Genomic DNA, 15,098 nt, shown 5'->3' on the forward strand with positions numbered 1-15,098 from the left:
AATGCGAGATACGAGCAGAGCGGACACAGAGCCTCGTTCGAACGCGCCTTGTTCTCGCCGGAAACTCTTTTTCCGCACCGGAACCTATCCAGGTCGACGAGAGGCGGTTTTCGAGTTCTCACCCGCGATCGCTCGCCTCCGATTTTCCTCGGTGATTTCCCGCCGTGCGCTCTACCGAGTAAAACGTGGGAGGTTGTAGCGGCAATGTGCAACGTGATGCAACCGCATGTATTGCCGTTGGAAACTCGAAACATCGCATGGTGATGATGCATAGACACTTAAAAACCAGAACTCTGGAAAATTTATCGAAAATGTATTACAACACTGTTTAAAGCTCCGTACACACATACTTATATGCGATGTAAAACATTTAGTTAATTAGTTATAATAAAGTTATAATAATTATATTGCAAATAACATCTCCGCGAAGTATTTTTAATAATCTCATTTTCCATCGCTTGGATGGAAATATATGGAAATATAAATATTTTTAATTAAATATTCGCAAGTTTACCGAAACAGAGCAATACTCTCTTGCAAAATACTGACAAAGAGCTACGTGAGGATATTCATTTCCGGTTAAAATCAGGCAATCGCAATCGTTTCCTGCGAACGTTACATCGATCGTGCACGTCGGATACCGTGAAAAATATCGGAATATTAACATAACAATGATCAGCACGCGCAAGTGGCGTGCCTTTAATGGATTAAAAAGAGTGGGCGGTTGTATGTAATGGTACAGCAATATTAATCGCTGAAAAACACGTTGATTCGTTATAGCCTCGTCCAGAGAAATAGCGAAGGTTTATCAATCGATTGTATTTAAATCACGACGTGAGAATATCATTGGTACAAAAGACCTCGCCTAAAGCAAAATGCTTAACTTTTTTGACACTATTCATTATATTTAAAACATTAAAATTTGAAATAACTTTTTTAAATATTGAATATAATAATCTAATAATTATAAAAAATAAAAATTATCAATCTGTTTATATATTTTTATATTGATTTGTACATCAAAAATTGTAAATTTTCTTTTTTATTCAGAAAATGGTATATTTTGCGTTTTAACATTTACGATCCTCGTTCGGACATAAAAAACTTGATTTATTTCCCAAGGGAGGGAGAAAGGAGTCGTTAAGTTAAAAATAGAGAGAAATAAAACAATAAAGATCGCCATTAAAAATAAAATAGAATGTAAATTAATTATATTCTAGAAATTGAATATTGTAACAAGATCTACAAAAAAAAAGGAAAAAATAACGTTAGAATCTCGAATTAATATAAAAGTGGAAAAATGCGATATTGAAAATATATATTGATTATTGAGACTGGCCTTAATATTCGAATGAATGTCGAGGTTCCAGGAATATATGACAGGAATTTCCTCGAGTATTCTAAAAGAGCCGATCGCTCAACGTAAAGACTTGTTGACTCGGGAGGAAGACAAAGGGTTTTCGCGAGCAGGAGCGAAATTAGTTTTCGGCCGTCGAGAACTTAGATCAAACCGTCAAACTCGAACCCGATGTAGCCAGCCCCGTGTGCAATTAAAGCATTTGTGATTCGAGCTCATGAAAAAACTCACTGTCCGTTTCTCCGCGAATCCAAGAAAGTAAAAAAAGATGGAAAGGAAAAGTCGGGCAGTGCCGTCAATCGCGACTGTTTTTCACTATTTCAATTATTGATTCTTATTTATTTACAATTTATATTTATTATATTATATGATTATTTATTTAATAACCAATTATTTTAATTTTCGAATATCGAGGGGATCGAGTCTCATTCCGTTTGATCTTCGCGATATCCGGCGATCTAATTGTCGTTACGATAACCAGTACGCTTGTTACACACGTGCGCTCGTGCGCATACGTGCAATAATGAGTCCAGAGGGAATTGAAATTTTTGCCCGCCGTATCATTTTTCCCGATGCGATACGGGCGGACGTCGACGATGGAGAGCCGTCATATGGGCTTTCTTTCCTTTCATGTATTACGTGTCTCCTCCACGCGTGGCGAAAACGCGCGTTGTAAGCGTCGTAATCGAACCCACCTCGTTCATCCGCCGCATCGATAAACGGATGCAACCGCCTATGCGCCTTTCCCATAAATCAAATCGACCGTAATCGCCTGGGCGAGCAAGATTTCACCGTCGCGCACGCGGTTTTTTTCCTCGGAAAATTTATCGTATTAATCAGAAAATTCGGCGAAATTTGAAGCGACTTTGTTTCATGCGTCGGAAAAATTATGATGTCACCATAGAAATATATCGCGAATACATAGAAAAATAGATATATTTTGTTAATAATAATATACTAACAATAATGCATTTTTAATATTAAATAATGTTTTATATATTTATATATTACGATAATTAATACGCGTATCATCGATATTAATTAATATATTGTATTACTATTGTGTTATGTGATATTGTATTATTGTGATATGTTAAACGTAAATTAATACTATAATTTGTGTAACAACACAAATAAATGGCGCGTTAATACCGCAGTGCAATCGAAAGAGAATAGTTGCGTTGACTATACAGAAACTAAGAATGAATGCGCGAATTAAAATGATAATCGTGGTCGGTGGGACATTGTCCGATCATATCCGCAACGTCACAAGGAAGTTACGGTCACCAGTTACACGCGACATTGTAAATGGCAATAGACGAAGCAAGTATGCATAGACGATGTGCAATCGGCGGCGGCGGCGGCGGCGGCGGTCGCAACCGCTGCTAATGGTGCACTATCGACGTATCAATGGCGCGCAGCAACGTGCGCATTAATAATCCACGTGATTACCATCGAGCAAACTCATCCCGTGCGCGCGTATTCATGACGCTCATCTCGAATGGGAACCGTCTCCACCTGGTTTGATCAAGCGGAACGGAAACTATCGCCCACGTGACAATTAAAAACTGCCGATCTCTCTCGGAACCGTTTATCATCTTCGATAAACAATTTCAAACAGCACGCCTCGCTCGCGATTATCGTCGTGCGTGTTCGTTATTCATTTCCGTGTGATGATGTTGATTCGGAGTATTTTATTTCGTAAAAAGTATAATTGAAATAGGAATAAGAATATGAAAAAATATGAAATAACACGAAATATAAAATAATATATTAAATATTGATGATACATAATAAACGGTAATGGAATTGCAAATGCAATATTAGCTGTCAGCCGTGTTGGTTAACAACCCTGTCATCGGCAACCCCTTTCATTCCCGCGGTTCTATCTGCACTGTGGTCGGCGATTTCTGTGCTGCGCAAGCTAATCGAGAGCCACTCCTTAATTAGAAATTAGGCGGCCGCATTCGATGCGTTCCGAACTTTGGCGTCGGGGCGCCGCGCTGAATTTTTCATGCGGACGAAATTAGAATCGATCGAGCCGATGCCGGGGGTCGCGGAATTAAATCGTGGGAACAGCCGCCCGGGGGGAGGGAGTGTGAAGTCACCGGTGGTCCATCCATGGATTTGCCGTGGCCGCGCAATTTGCGCCCCGATTATTTATTTGTCGGCGCGATTAATGTCGTTCTCGTTACGCGAAAATTCATCGGTTCGCGCATCCGTCAGATTTTGTTTATTAAGTTCTTCGTTTGTTTGCTTATTCATTGATAGATTTATGATATCGTTTACTCTTTTGGTTATCCACTTGTTTATTTAGAGATTTATCTGCCTATATGTGTAATTATCCGCGCTTCTGCACCCATTAGTCGACTGATCAATTTGTATTTATTTATTAATTTTGTTTATGCGTTTATTTATTCATAAGAAACACTTCGCTCTGCGGCAGAACGATTTTAATTCTTGCAAATAAATATCGTCACGTGCGCGAAATGCATCTGTGTTCCGAATCCCTTGTACAAAGCGCGATAATCTCGATCTGGATCTGAATGTGCCGAGGCAAAAACCCGAGGGGAGGGTATAATAGCCGCGTCATTACTAATGATGATTTACGTAGTTAGAGGGGGTCCGACAAAGTCCCAGATGCGACAGAGCGTAAACAGGGGTTGAGAAAAAAGAAAAGGAACGAAAGAGGGATTTATCGTTCTTATTGCCCCGAGATTAACTTTCTGATCGATCCGCTCTTTTAAGAATCTATCGATCGCACGATCATACGGTCGTGTTGAGTGGCGTTCGCGAGAAGATGAGTAATCCCGCAGGAGCTTCGTCCTGGCCACCACACAATTTCCTGTTTCGTCTTCGACCGGAAAATTACCTCGTAATATCTGTTGCTTATACGAAGGACGAAGGACGACAAAATCATCCCGTTATATACACTATTTTTTATAAAAAAATACATTTTTATAAAAAGTAATCTTAATTTTGTATTAATTTTTTCTGAAATCTTATTAAGGATATGAAATAAGAAATCCAGAAAGAAAATTAGGACTCTAAGGCAGACGGAAAAATGTAAAATTTGTCAGACGACAATTATAAAGGATAGCAAGAGAAGAGTTTCCTCTTTCCGAAGAATCGTTCTATTGGAAAGAAGATACGAAGCGAATCACGATCATGACCTGCACGAGTGTTAATTATCCGACGATTAAAAGTTTCCACGTCGTTCGACACGCTCGTTTGAGAAATAAAGCATTGCGTGAGAAAACTCTGTCACCAGAATCCAAAAAGATCACAGAAGCACCTCTGCAGCTTGTATATCGTAAACTTCGAAATGCCATTTAAATACTTTGGATTAAATCAAGTCGGATTAAATTCGTTTCAAAGCGAAATAAATTTCGCGTTAATTTTCCGTTAATAATTGGAAGAATCAAAAATTGCGAAAAAATTCTCTAAAATCGTAAAAAATACCTCAATCGCCGACAAGAGAATTCACCTGCACAGAATCCTTGTACCGAGATTTATCTTCCACGTGTCCTCGAGTACGTGTGTTTAAAAAAGGATACATTTCTTGGAAGAAGTCCAGATGCGGCGGCTGAAGGATGTCCAGCGCGGAAAGGACCTACAAAAAGAAAAGAGAAGAAGAGATTGAGTATCTCGTTCTTTGACTAAGTGAGAGAGGGAAAGAAAGAAAGAGACAGCGCGATCGATCCCGCTTCTTTGTGCAAGAAAGCGGGATCTAGCAGGCGAAAGCTGTGAGCAGGGAGACATCGTGGTCTCGTCCTCGGGGAAATAAAACGTGGAAATTTCCGGTATCGTCCCCACTGCGTGACTTTTATAGGATCTATCGGGCGTTCGTTCAAATATTCGATGCTACACACATGAAATGTAGTTTACTTATAACAAAATATTGTCAAGCGGAAACTCTATTTTTCTGCTTTATCTTTATAAAAGCAATAATTTGATAACTTTATAAATACGATATATGAGTAATGATGATATATACATAATTTTATAACAAAACTGTAGCAACATATATGTATACACAAATAATTAGATAGATACTATAAAGTTTTTGAAAGCTAAAAGACTTAATAAAGCTAAGACTCCAGTTGTATTTTTATCATAAAAATGATATAATGTTTTAAAAGTACGAATTATTATGGTATTTAATAACTCAGATTGTTATATAAAATTTTTAGAAGCTACATCTAAAAATCCAATACCGATTAAATTTCTTTCACAATATAGAAGAATCGTAATTTTTTATTTCTATTCTTGTTTCTACTGATATTTTTCTATCTTATGTTGTTATATTCGATACTGATTATCGATCATGCTTGATACTTGATACTCATGCAATAAGTGATATTACTCACGTTATCGTGTTTGAAGAAGCAAAGCATTTTCAACTCCCTGAAGACTCGCTTGCTGCTCACGAGACTTTGAAAGACGTTCGGCAGTTTTTTTAAGGCTACTCTCCTGCCATCCCGTGGATCCGTGACAGCCCTGAAAATCACAGAGAAACACGAAAATCAATATCTATTCTTATCTCATCAACAATATTGATTTGACTACTATCCACGAAAAGATAAGATATATTTTGTCAGAAATGAGACACGCGCGCCGCGCGTTTTTATATTCATACGTATATTAATCTTATTACAAAAATCATTAAATAGCTTTATATTAAGCCCGACTATTTAAAAGAATAATGTTTTCCTTTTCTTTGCTTTACTATCTTATCATTTTATTGTTGCCTCCTTTTATATATATATTATTAATTATCGCTGCTATTGTTTTCTCTATTATTATGTTTTATAAATATTTTTAATTTGTAGAGATTACAAATCATGCGTAAAATGAAGAAAAACGGCAAACTGCGGATTAATTCAATCCCGAATTAATTAAATTCCAATTACAAATATAACTTGAAATCTCGTCAAAGGGAAAAAAAAGAGGCTGAAATGGCTCGCTTTTGATTTTGCCGTAATCAAAAGGATATGATATCAGGATGATTGACTAAACAATGTCCGGGAGATCGCGTCAATGATAACCCTGGAAACATGCGGACGACAATCTAACTCATTCACCCCCCGCCAGTCTCCCTCGGCCCTAGGCCAGTTCCGGGAATAATTATTATCCCTGCAATTAGTCCGTTTACGGTTACGGGTTCGATTTCATTGTCGAGCGGGCGCGCGCGCGTGTTGCCGTTACCGCAAACCGACGATTCCGATTCACGACAATCAGAGGGAGAGAGTTAGAGGGGGGGGGGGGAGAGAGAGAGAGAGAGAGAGAGAGAGAGAGAGAGAGAGAGAGAGAGAGAGAGAATCCGACGCGGCCAAAATCCCATTTTTGGTCGTCGCCCGTATACTATATCGTCTGCCTAGACAGATAAAGTAATTCCCTATTTTTAAAGGGAATGAAGAGAGAAGGAGGGTAAAAATGACTTTTTGATTCTCGATGATCGCGTGGTACGATATGTGCCATACATATGTATGTCTATTTATATCTATAAAAAATATTGTACAATACATCTCTATATTCATATATTCAATAAGAGATGGAGAAGAGATGGGGATTTGGAAATCAAATAGCGGAGCAAATTTTTATATACCAATATTTGAATTGGCATGATTAATATCTTTATCATTTGCTATTGTATATTACGATTAATTCCTTCAATTTCTTATGGCTGGTCAGTATTTTTAGCAATTAATTCTTACGCATTATTACTTCGTTTATTTCTGCAACCGGTTTTACATAAGATGGATAGAAATGACAAATTCGTGCCACTAATCAGGTCGAAGTTGTTAGCTTCGTTATAGCTCGCTAAATCAATTCGTTCGCGCGAGATGGTTGACTCATATGAAGTTGCGCGGCACATTTATGGACCAGAACTCGAAAAATAAACGAGGCCGTCGATGTGCAGCCAAAACGGGCCCATTATCTCGAGTGTCGCCTCTTCAAGCTTAGTTTGTATGTATTTCCAACCAGTCGGACTTATTTTCATTGTGCAATTCTGTAATTTCGATGATCGGAGGAGTAAAAGTTAAAAAAATTCTTATTCGGAAAAAATTTTTGATTTATCATAAATGATTATAAATGGTTATGTAGAAAATTTAAATTTCATAAAAAATACGTAAAACGAATATAACAAATAAAAATTTTGTTAATAAAAAATTATCTCTGAATTCAACATCAATAACGTTTGAGATGTGTGTGTGTGTGAGTTCGACAGCTTTTTGATGAAAGCATTTTTAATTCGATGCATCTCTGCGAAAATTACCGTATACAGAGCATGTTAATTACATCATCGAACTTTCTTGAATAGTCGATTCGACAGGGGCGAGGGGGAGGGGAAAAAAAAGAGGTGAATGAGCCGTCGCGAACCGGCGAGAGATTAAGGTCGATCCACGAAGCCGAGCAAGTCACGAACGTAGAAAGGTACGACGACCTTCGAAAAGGGTCAACGCACCCGCCGCCAAGCGTAGTAAACGGAAGTGGAGTCACGAATTTCGGAGCGGAACGACCGTGAAATGATACGCGGGTGGGCGGGGGGTTCAACGCGCCCTCGGGGACACACTGTCGCGGTTTAGACAATGTTTATTCACTCGAAATCCCAGCGAAGAGACGACAGGACCGTTTCTGTATACACATGTACACGCACTTGGCAGTGGACTCGCCACTGGAAATTCAAGGGGTTATTGCGAAATGAGGCATGCTCATATTGGATAAGACACGAACCGTCGATGAAGCCGATCGAATATCGTATCGAATTGTGCGCGCCACAATTGCTGGCGTCTTGGAATTTTCGTTGAAAGAAGCTAGCTTCTCGAACGATCTGCAATTGAAGCTAAACTCATGAATTATGAAACACCGTCCGTACAAGGTGGCTTTGGAAACAAAGTATTCAAAAAGAGAAAGTATTTCGAAAAAAGAAAAAAGAAATTGTCGAGAGAAATGAGTCATTGTATGTTGAAAATTGATGTTATTTGAATAATATGTTGATCTTCTGACTTTTACTGCTCTCTTACGGTCATTTTATAAATACATCGTGAGGTTCTTCGAAATATCATTGTGTGTTCGGTTTAATGGCTAGATAACAAAGGTGACAATTTCGGAGTCTGATTAGGGTCCTCGTTTTCGTGTCTCGCGGTCTCGGAGACGGATTTCTTCGTTTTATTTGAGAGAGCTCTTTGTGAGGCGAGGTCGTCGAACGAAGTCTCGAACGAAGTCTCGCGAATGATTCACCTGCTGCTGGAGAATTTTAAAAGTATCATTGTCGTCGGTGCCTTTTTGTTCGTCAGAAACAAATAGCGAATGATTGTTCGCGATCTTTCGCAAATGGCAATTGTTATCGCGAGCGATAATACAATCTTTGTCAGATATCGTACACTTGACTTCGTTATGCGTTTGTCGTATCGTAAGGAAATATAACAAAAGCAATATTCTAACCGTACGTTTCCGTTTAAAGGTACTTAGGAATTTCAACGCTTTCCTAAATGTTATGTTACACTCCGTAGTCGTTGGAGAAACGCATTCGGAAAAGCGCATAAAGTCCGAAACAATGGCGCGCGGTATCGATTCAATTTTGTTTTATCGACTGCGACCTCTCTTACAAATGAAAAATAGAATCACGGTCCGGTACACGATCGAATAAATTAGTTTGTCGAGCGAGATAGAGAGAGAATGAAAGGAGAGAAAGAGATTCCTCTCGAGTCCTGAATATTTCAATCCGCGGTGAATTTCATCCATCAAACATTTTAAACGGCATTAGTACGAATTTAAATACGGCACGCGATTATTCGTCTATATTTTTACGCGAGTGTTTCTTGTGATGTAAATATTATGAAGATATACTTTGGAATAATCACGCATTAAGAATAATTAATTAAAAATTCAGACATGTAAAAAGAGACCAAACCGAGATATAATGAAGAAAAATATATACAAAAGAGCAGAATATACAAATGCATCGAGAATATATTAATATTTCTCAAACAACGAAAATGCTTCTACATTTTATTCGTGGGATTCTACATTCGTGTACTTGTTTTATTCCATTTTATATATATAATAGTCGGTAGAAAAATACTTTGCTCCAAATTCGACAAAGTATTCGCAACAGAAAGAAAGTATGCAATTTTTGGGATATCCTGTATTTCAAAAGATAACAGATGTTCCGCGGGAGGGTTCCGCTCTCGAAAACTGGCCCAAACGCAATGTCCGGCCACGTGACGAGTGCGATACCGCATCCCAAGAGCCAGACGGTCAATGGGCCATTTTTATGCGTGCAGGATGTTGCAAGCTAAAAGAGAGAAACTTCTATCTTGAACCAATTCCAATAATTAAATAATGAAATATAATAACTCGATGACCCGGTCTCGTGTTGAAATTCGATAAAGAAATATCCATTTCAAATCGAACATCGACGAACTGTATCGTCGAAGCTTTCGTGAAAAAAAAAACTACTTTCTCTATAATTTCGTTTTGTTATAACGCGAGAATTATGAGCGTGATATTTTCGCCTTCGAGTTTGGAAAAAAATTGCTTTCAAGCCTCATAAAAAGTGATATATCCATTCTCCACCTTTTTTGGAACGCCCTTTACGGCACGGCGAAGGGGAGGGGGGGATCTTCCGACCGTCAATTTAACACCTGGCGCGTATCGTTCTCGCTTTCGAAAATTGCGGTCTCTACGTCGTGCAAACTTTGCAGATTCAGGGAAGCTCGTCGCATCATCGGATGCGTCGCGCTACTGCGCGTTGAAAAGACGCACGTAGCTGCAATTTGCGAATAGTCGTCGACCGAATGCCGCATAATTACGATGTTTCCTGAGGAAAGCTCGCGTGCAAAGCGCGTTGTTGCAACATTGCAACGCGTCCATCTCACGACAAAGCAATGTTTCAAAGGAAAATTGGCGCGATAAAAATATGTTTCCCGTTGCTAAAAGCAAAAATAATATAAAGGAAGATTAAAGGGTTCGGACAATAACAGGTTTCGCGAAGAAAACAATGCATGCACTATCTCTCCCGCGATGTGTTGCAGTTCAGAAAAAAGAGACCGGAATGCAAAGAAATTTCAAATAAAATTATAAGCTTCAAATTTATCGCAAATCAATCCTTGTTAATCGTTCAACATTCCGATTGTAGTTTTAAAAGATTTACAATTCTAATATTTACAAAAATATTTTCCGATTTCTTAAAGAGATTTTTAAATTGCCAAAATACGATATTTCTGTAGAAATGTTAAGCGGCAAAAAACAGCGTTTCGCGGAAGGCCTTTGAATACTAAGAGCGCGCGCTGCACTTTGCCGGTGCGGCATTCTTCTACATTTCGGGTTCGAGGTCGTTCCTCTCGCTGATCTCGCTCATTATGTCCTGGCCCGCCGAATGTTATTATTTTAAGTAGAAGAGGGAAGGAGAGCCCCGAAGCCGCGTGCGCGTGACAGGTAAAAAGTGAACATGAAAGGCGGAAGGAAGGGGAGAAGGTTATCGATTTCTCGCACGCATGCCAATTGCCGTCTACAGGCGAACGGCGAGGAGTTGCCGCAAAATCTCTAGATCTTTTCAAAATTCATGCAAAAAATGTCCATTTGCACAATTCGGAGTAAGCGATTGATAAAACAATATGATAAAAATATCGCAAAGAAAAATAAAAATTAAATTAAGTCAAGATTTAAATACAAGCGAAAAAAATTACATTAGGATTAATCCTTCTTCTATATCTTAATAAATACTTGTGAAAAATTGTGTCTTTGCAGAAATTTCAGTTATTTCGAGATATTGTGAAAGAGAATGTTCAAATAATAAGATCAAAGAAAACGTAAAGAAGGTATTCTGAAACAATAAAGCAAATCCCTGGAAATGATAAGTTTTTCTAAAAAGACTTCAAATTAGCGTAGGATCCTCAAGTTAAGGACGCGGCTGATAAAAAATACATCACACGCGACTGATATCATCAGAGACTTGTGTGCAATTCAGAAGATTGGCGTCGGTCGCAGGAAAAACGTTATTAGGGTCTGCAAAAACACTGACAATTGCCGTCTCCTCGCATCTCTCGCGCGCGCGGGGCCGACAGCTGCTGTCGGCGGGCTCACCTGCAGCTGCACCTGCGCCGCTCGCTCGCTCGCTCGCTCGCTCGCTCGGCGTGTGTACTCACCTGCGTCTCGCAAGTGACCCGCGGCGAGCGCGTAACCAGAGTAACGACCAAGAAGCTCAGAGCATGGAGCGAGCGTTTAATAATATCGCACTTCCGGCTCCGCGTATTGAGATAGGTCGTAAAGAGCGCCGAGAATACAGTAAAGACCGCCGTCCTACACAGGTTAATATAAATGCGCGTATGTAATACACGCGCGGCACATAATAACGTCCGAGACGATCACCACCGAGTCGTCGTGTCGTTTAGTGGAATTTATCGTTCATTGATCCCTTTACGCGCCATGCTGATGCACTTGTATAAATTGGCGTGCAATAATATTTATGATATGTCGCGCCACTCATTATATATGGATCTTATGTATTACGTTGCATTCGATTAAAAAAGTCTTATGTATCAAAAGTTGGAGGAAAGGTAAGCATGGAAAAAAGTGAAATCGATAAATTGAACATATAATTAAAAATTGAAAGATATAAAAATCGCCTTGGAAATTGCATGAAACATAATTTGTACCGCAAGATGTACTTTTAAATTAGAATTCCCGGCTGTATTTGTGTTTTTTTTTTCACTTCTATCTAATTTCTTCAAATCTGATTTAAATATCGTTTACTCGAGATTTTTATTAAATTAGATGTTAGAATTTTTGCGTCACGCAAAAAAAATAATGAGAAAAAAACCCTGAGAGAAAATCTTCAAAGATGTTGATTTTCGAAGTAAGCTATTTGGCGGCGACTTTTATTCGCCATAGCCATAGCCGAACAGCCATAAGTCGACTGAAATACGGCTTCTTTTTATTTCAATCGCCACTGGCGAAAGCTCGAAAGCACTCGCCGCAAAACTGCACTCGCCCCGCACCGCGACGGTTCTTTGCATCAAAGCGAACGCGCGCAAGCAAACGCGCTTCTCAGCTTCGCTCTCGACGATATTTCCCCGTCGCGGTGAGCTTGCAAGCGAGGGAATACCACGAAGAGCATCACGGCGCCAAGAAGAGAAGAGAACCGACAACACCACTATGTGTTTATGAGAGATTTTTCTTTGCTTTTTACGGATTTTTCCGCTGAAGCTTAGAGTTCTTCTTGCGGTTACTTTTAAGTAAATATCACGGAAGATTGCCTTTAGGTTTTTATTTATGTATCAAAAACTTCTACTCAATTAACATTTCAATCAATTGGTAGTTAAATAAATGCACACTTAAATTAATTGAATCAGATTGCATTCGATATAAATTGTATTAAACTACGAGTTACATTTTTTCAATTACGTTTTTGCCAGAAGTATTCGGTCCTATTAATATTTTTGTGATTCTTAATTTATCAATTTGATAATTTGATTTTTAAATGTCACGTTTTTCATTTCACAGCTATATTTTAACGCATGGTTGCAAATATGCAATGTTACGCAATCGGGTAGAAGATTTTAAAAACATTAAAAAAACTTTTACGAGTTTCGCAGCATTGATCCCTCGAATTAGCGTCGGCGCAAGTACCGGGATGTGTTTACGTTCGAACTCGAGCGGGCGGAAGTTCCGTCCAACTAGTTTAAACTTAACAAGGAGAAACCGCGGCTTCGGACGGGAACTGCGAGACGACGTGTCGTGGGACTTTGCGAGAGACAGAGAGGAACGTTTGCGTAATTATCCTGTGATAGGTTCCGGCTCGAAGTTAGTCAACTCGCAGAGACTAATTCGCATCCAATGAAATATTTCGGATGCACACGTATTTCGGATCGCTCGCGATAAATATGCAAACGAAAAATGCGAAACCTGTTTTACGCATATCGGCGTGGAAAATATTTTCATTTTTTATATAAGCTATAATTCTCTTTTAACTTTCACATTTTAATCGGAATTACTTAAAAATCTCATTTCGTGGCTCGATAGTTTTTTAGGACTTTGAAGTGTTACGATTGTTGTTGGAAAATCGTGCGGTGTCCATTGATTTTTGATCGAATTATAAATTCGCACGCAACATTTTTTTACTAATTATTCTCCAGTCTAACCTAATGTTTCTTTTATCATTTTCTTGATTAGTTTAAAGATTATTAAAAAAAATTAATACTTCAGGATTATTGCCTCTAAAATTTTGGCGAGAAAATTTTTGGAATTTTACAGTACATTTCCGCTTCGATTTTTCATTTTTCGCTTCCAACGATGATATCGATCGATACCAAGGAAGTTTGATGGTCCACGTTGAAACGTGATCCGGGATCCTCGGCGAGAAAGCAGCGGTTTCGGGAACACGCTCGTCTCCGCTACGTAGCAGTTCGCCGAGGAAAACGACGCGACGCGAACGCGCAGAGGAAGAGAGAAACAGAGAGGGAGAGGCGAAGAGAGGGAGAGAAAATCCGTGGAGCGAAACCGGATGGAACGCTCGGTATATCTAGATGATTCGCCTGCATGCTTCGCTCGGCGCCCTTACGAAACCGGATAGCAGCCCTCCGCACAGAGATAACCAATCTCTATACGCTTCGTTTCGTTCAACCACCACGCCTTCGGTCTTGTTATTATTGTTAAATATACAACATTATTATTTAAACTTTGTGCGCGGTTAAACAATTTAAGATAATCTAACTTCTATGAAATGCATCATCGCGTAATCAATGACAAACCTAATCGTATAAAGCGAATATAATCTCGAAAACATGATCTTTTATTAATAAAAAATTTATTCTTGACACATTCTGAATAAAAAAATCTATATGCAATCGAGTTGCAATCGAAATAATCGCGGTAAAAAATGATAACGTTTTATTTGCGCTAGATATGGCAACATCGAGTCTTTGAACTCTAACTCATCTTCAACTTCGGAATCGTTTGTTCTAAAAATAAAATTCTTGAAAAAGGTAATTCTCTCTCTTTCTCTCTCTCTCTCTCTTTTAATCAGTTGAAGTAAAAATCGAAAAAAAACAGGAAAGTGGCGCGCGAGCGCGCGACGTCGTACATTTCAAAGCGAGGCAATCGATAGTATTCGAGGTCGACCTGATAACCTTTGCTAATGGAAGCTGTCTTGGGCGCGAGGAGGAGACGTCAGAATCGTGGGAGCTCACGTGCCGGGTCAACGGCACGCATAAATGAGCATTGAACCGATCTGCAAATTGTAACTTTAATTAGACATTCGCAGAAAAAGGAAAAATTCGCTACTTTATCGATCCTTTTATTTTTGTCTCTTATCTCCGTGGAATTATTGTCTTTCTAAAGCATTTGATTGAAAACGAGATTCTTTTACCTATTCACTAATTAAATAAAGTAAATACAAAAGAAATGGACACTGTAAAATTTTGCAAAACTCTAGAAGAATAAATGAATAAAAAATAATATTAATAGCAGAATAATAATAATACCGGATAATAAAGAAAATTTAAGTAGATAATAAAAAACTGAATTTGTAAATTTTAATTAGTTTAATGATAAGTAGAACAAAAGGTCTTTGAGTGTCTTGCATAGTAGCTTCTTAATTAGCTTAATTCGGAAAATTCATGAAAATAAATACCCAGGAACGAGTTTCAACTGTGAAATCTCACTTCTTCATGAAATCCAGTTTAATTTCCTAGCTTTCTAATTTTAAAAGCGTTTCGATTTCGATTTTTTTAGT

At 38.6% G+C, this 15,098-nt stretch overlaps 1 protein-coding gene across 3 annotated transcripts in view; it reads right to left on the reverse strand.

Annotated features, from left to right (window-relative positions):
• nmo (serine/threonine-protein kinase nemo) overlaps positions 1-15,098 on the reverse strand; it is a 92,875-nt gene that overhangs the window by 46,258 nt on the left and 31,519 nt on the right. For all 3 annotated transcript variants that reach the window (XR_010890738.1, XM_067357230.1, XM_067357229.1), the window contains exons 2-3: positions 5,728-5,857; positions 4,915-4,970 (exon numbers count right to left, since the gene is read on the reverse strand). Coding sequence is in view for 2 of the 3 variants with exons in the window: in XM_067357230.1 (XP_067213331.1) it covers positions 4,915-4,970; positions 5,728-5,857 (186 nt within the window). In the remaining variant the exon portion in view is untranslated. The remainder of the gene's footprint in view (positions 1-4,914; positions 4,971-5,727; positions 5,858-15,098) is intronic.

The sequence above is a fragment of the Linepithema humile genome, chromosome 6, assembly GCF_040581485.1.
Source record: "Linepithema humile isolate Giens D197 chromosome 6, Lhum_UNIL_v1.0, whole genome shotgun sequence".
Taxonomy (NCBI): Eukaryota; Metazoa; Arthropoda; class Insecta; order Hymenoptera; family Formicidae; genus Linepithema; species Linepithema humile.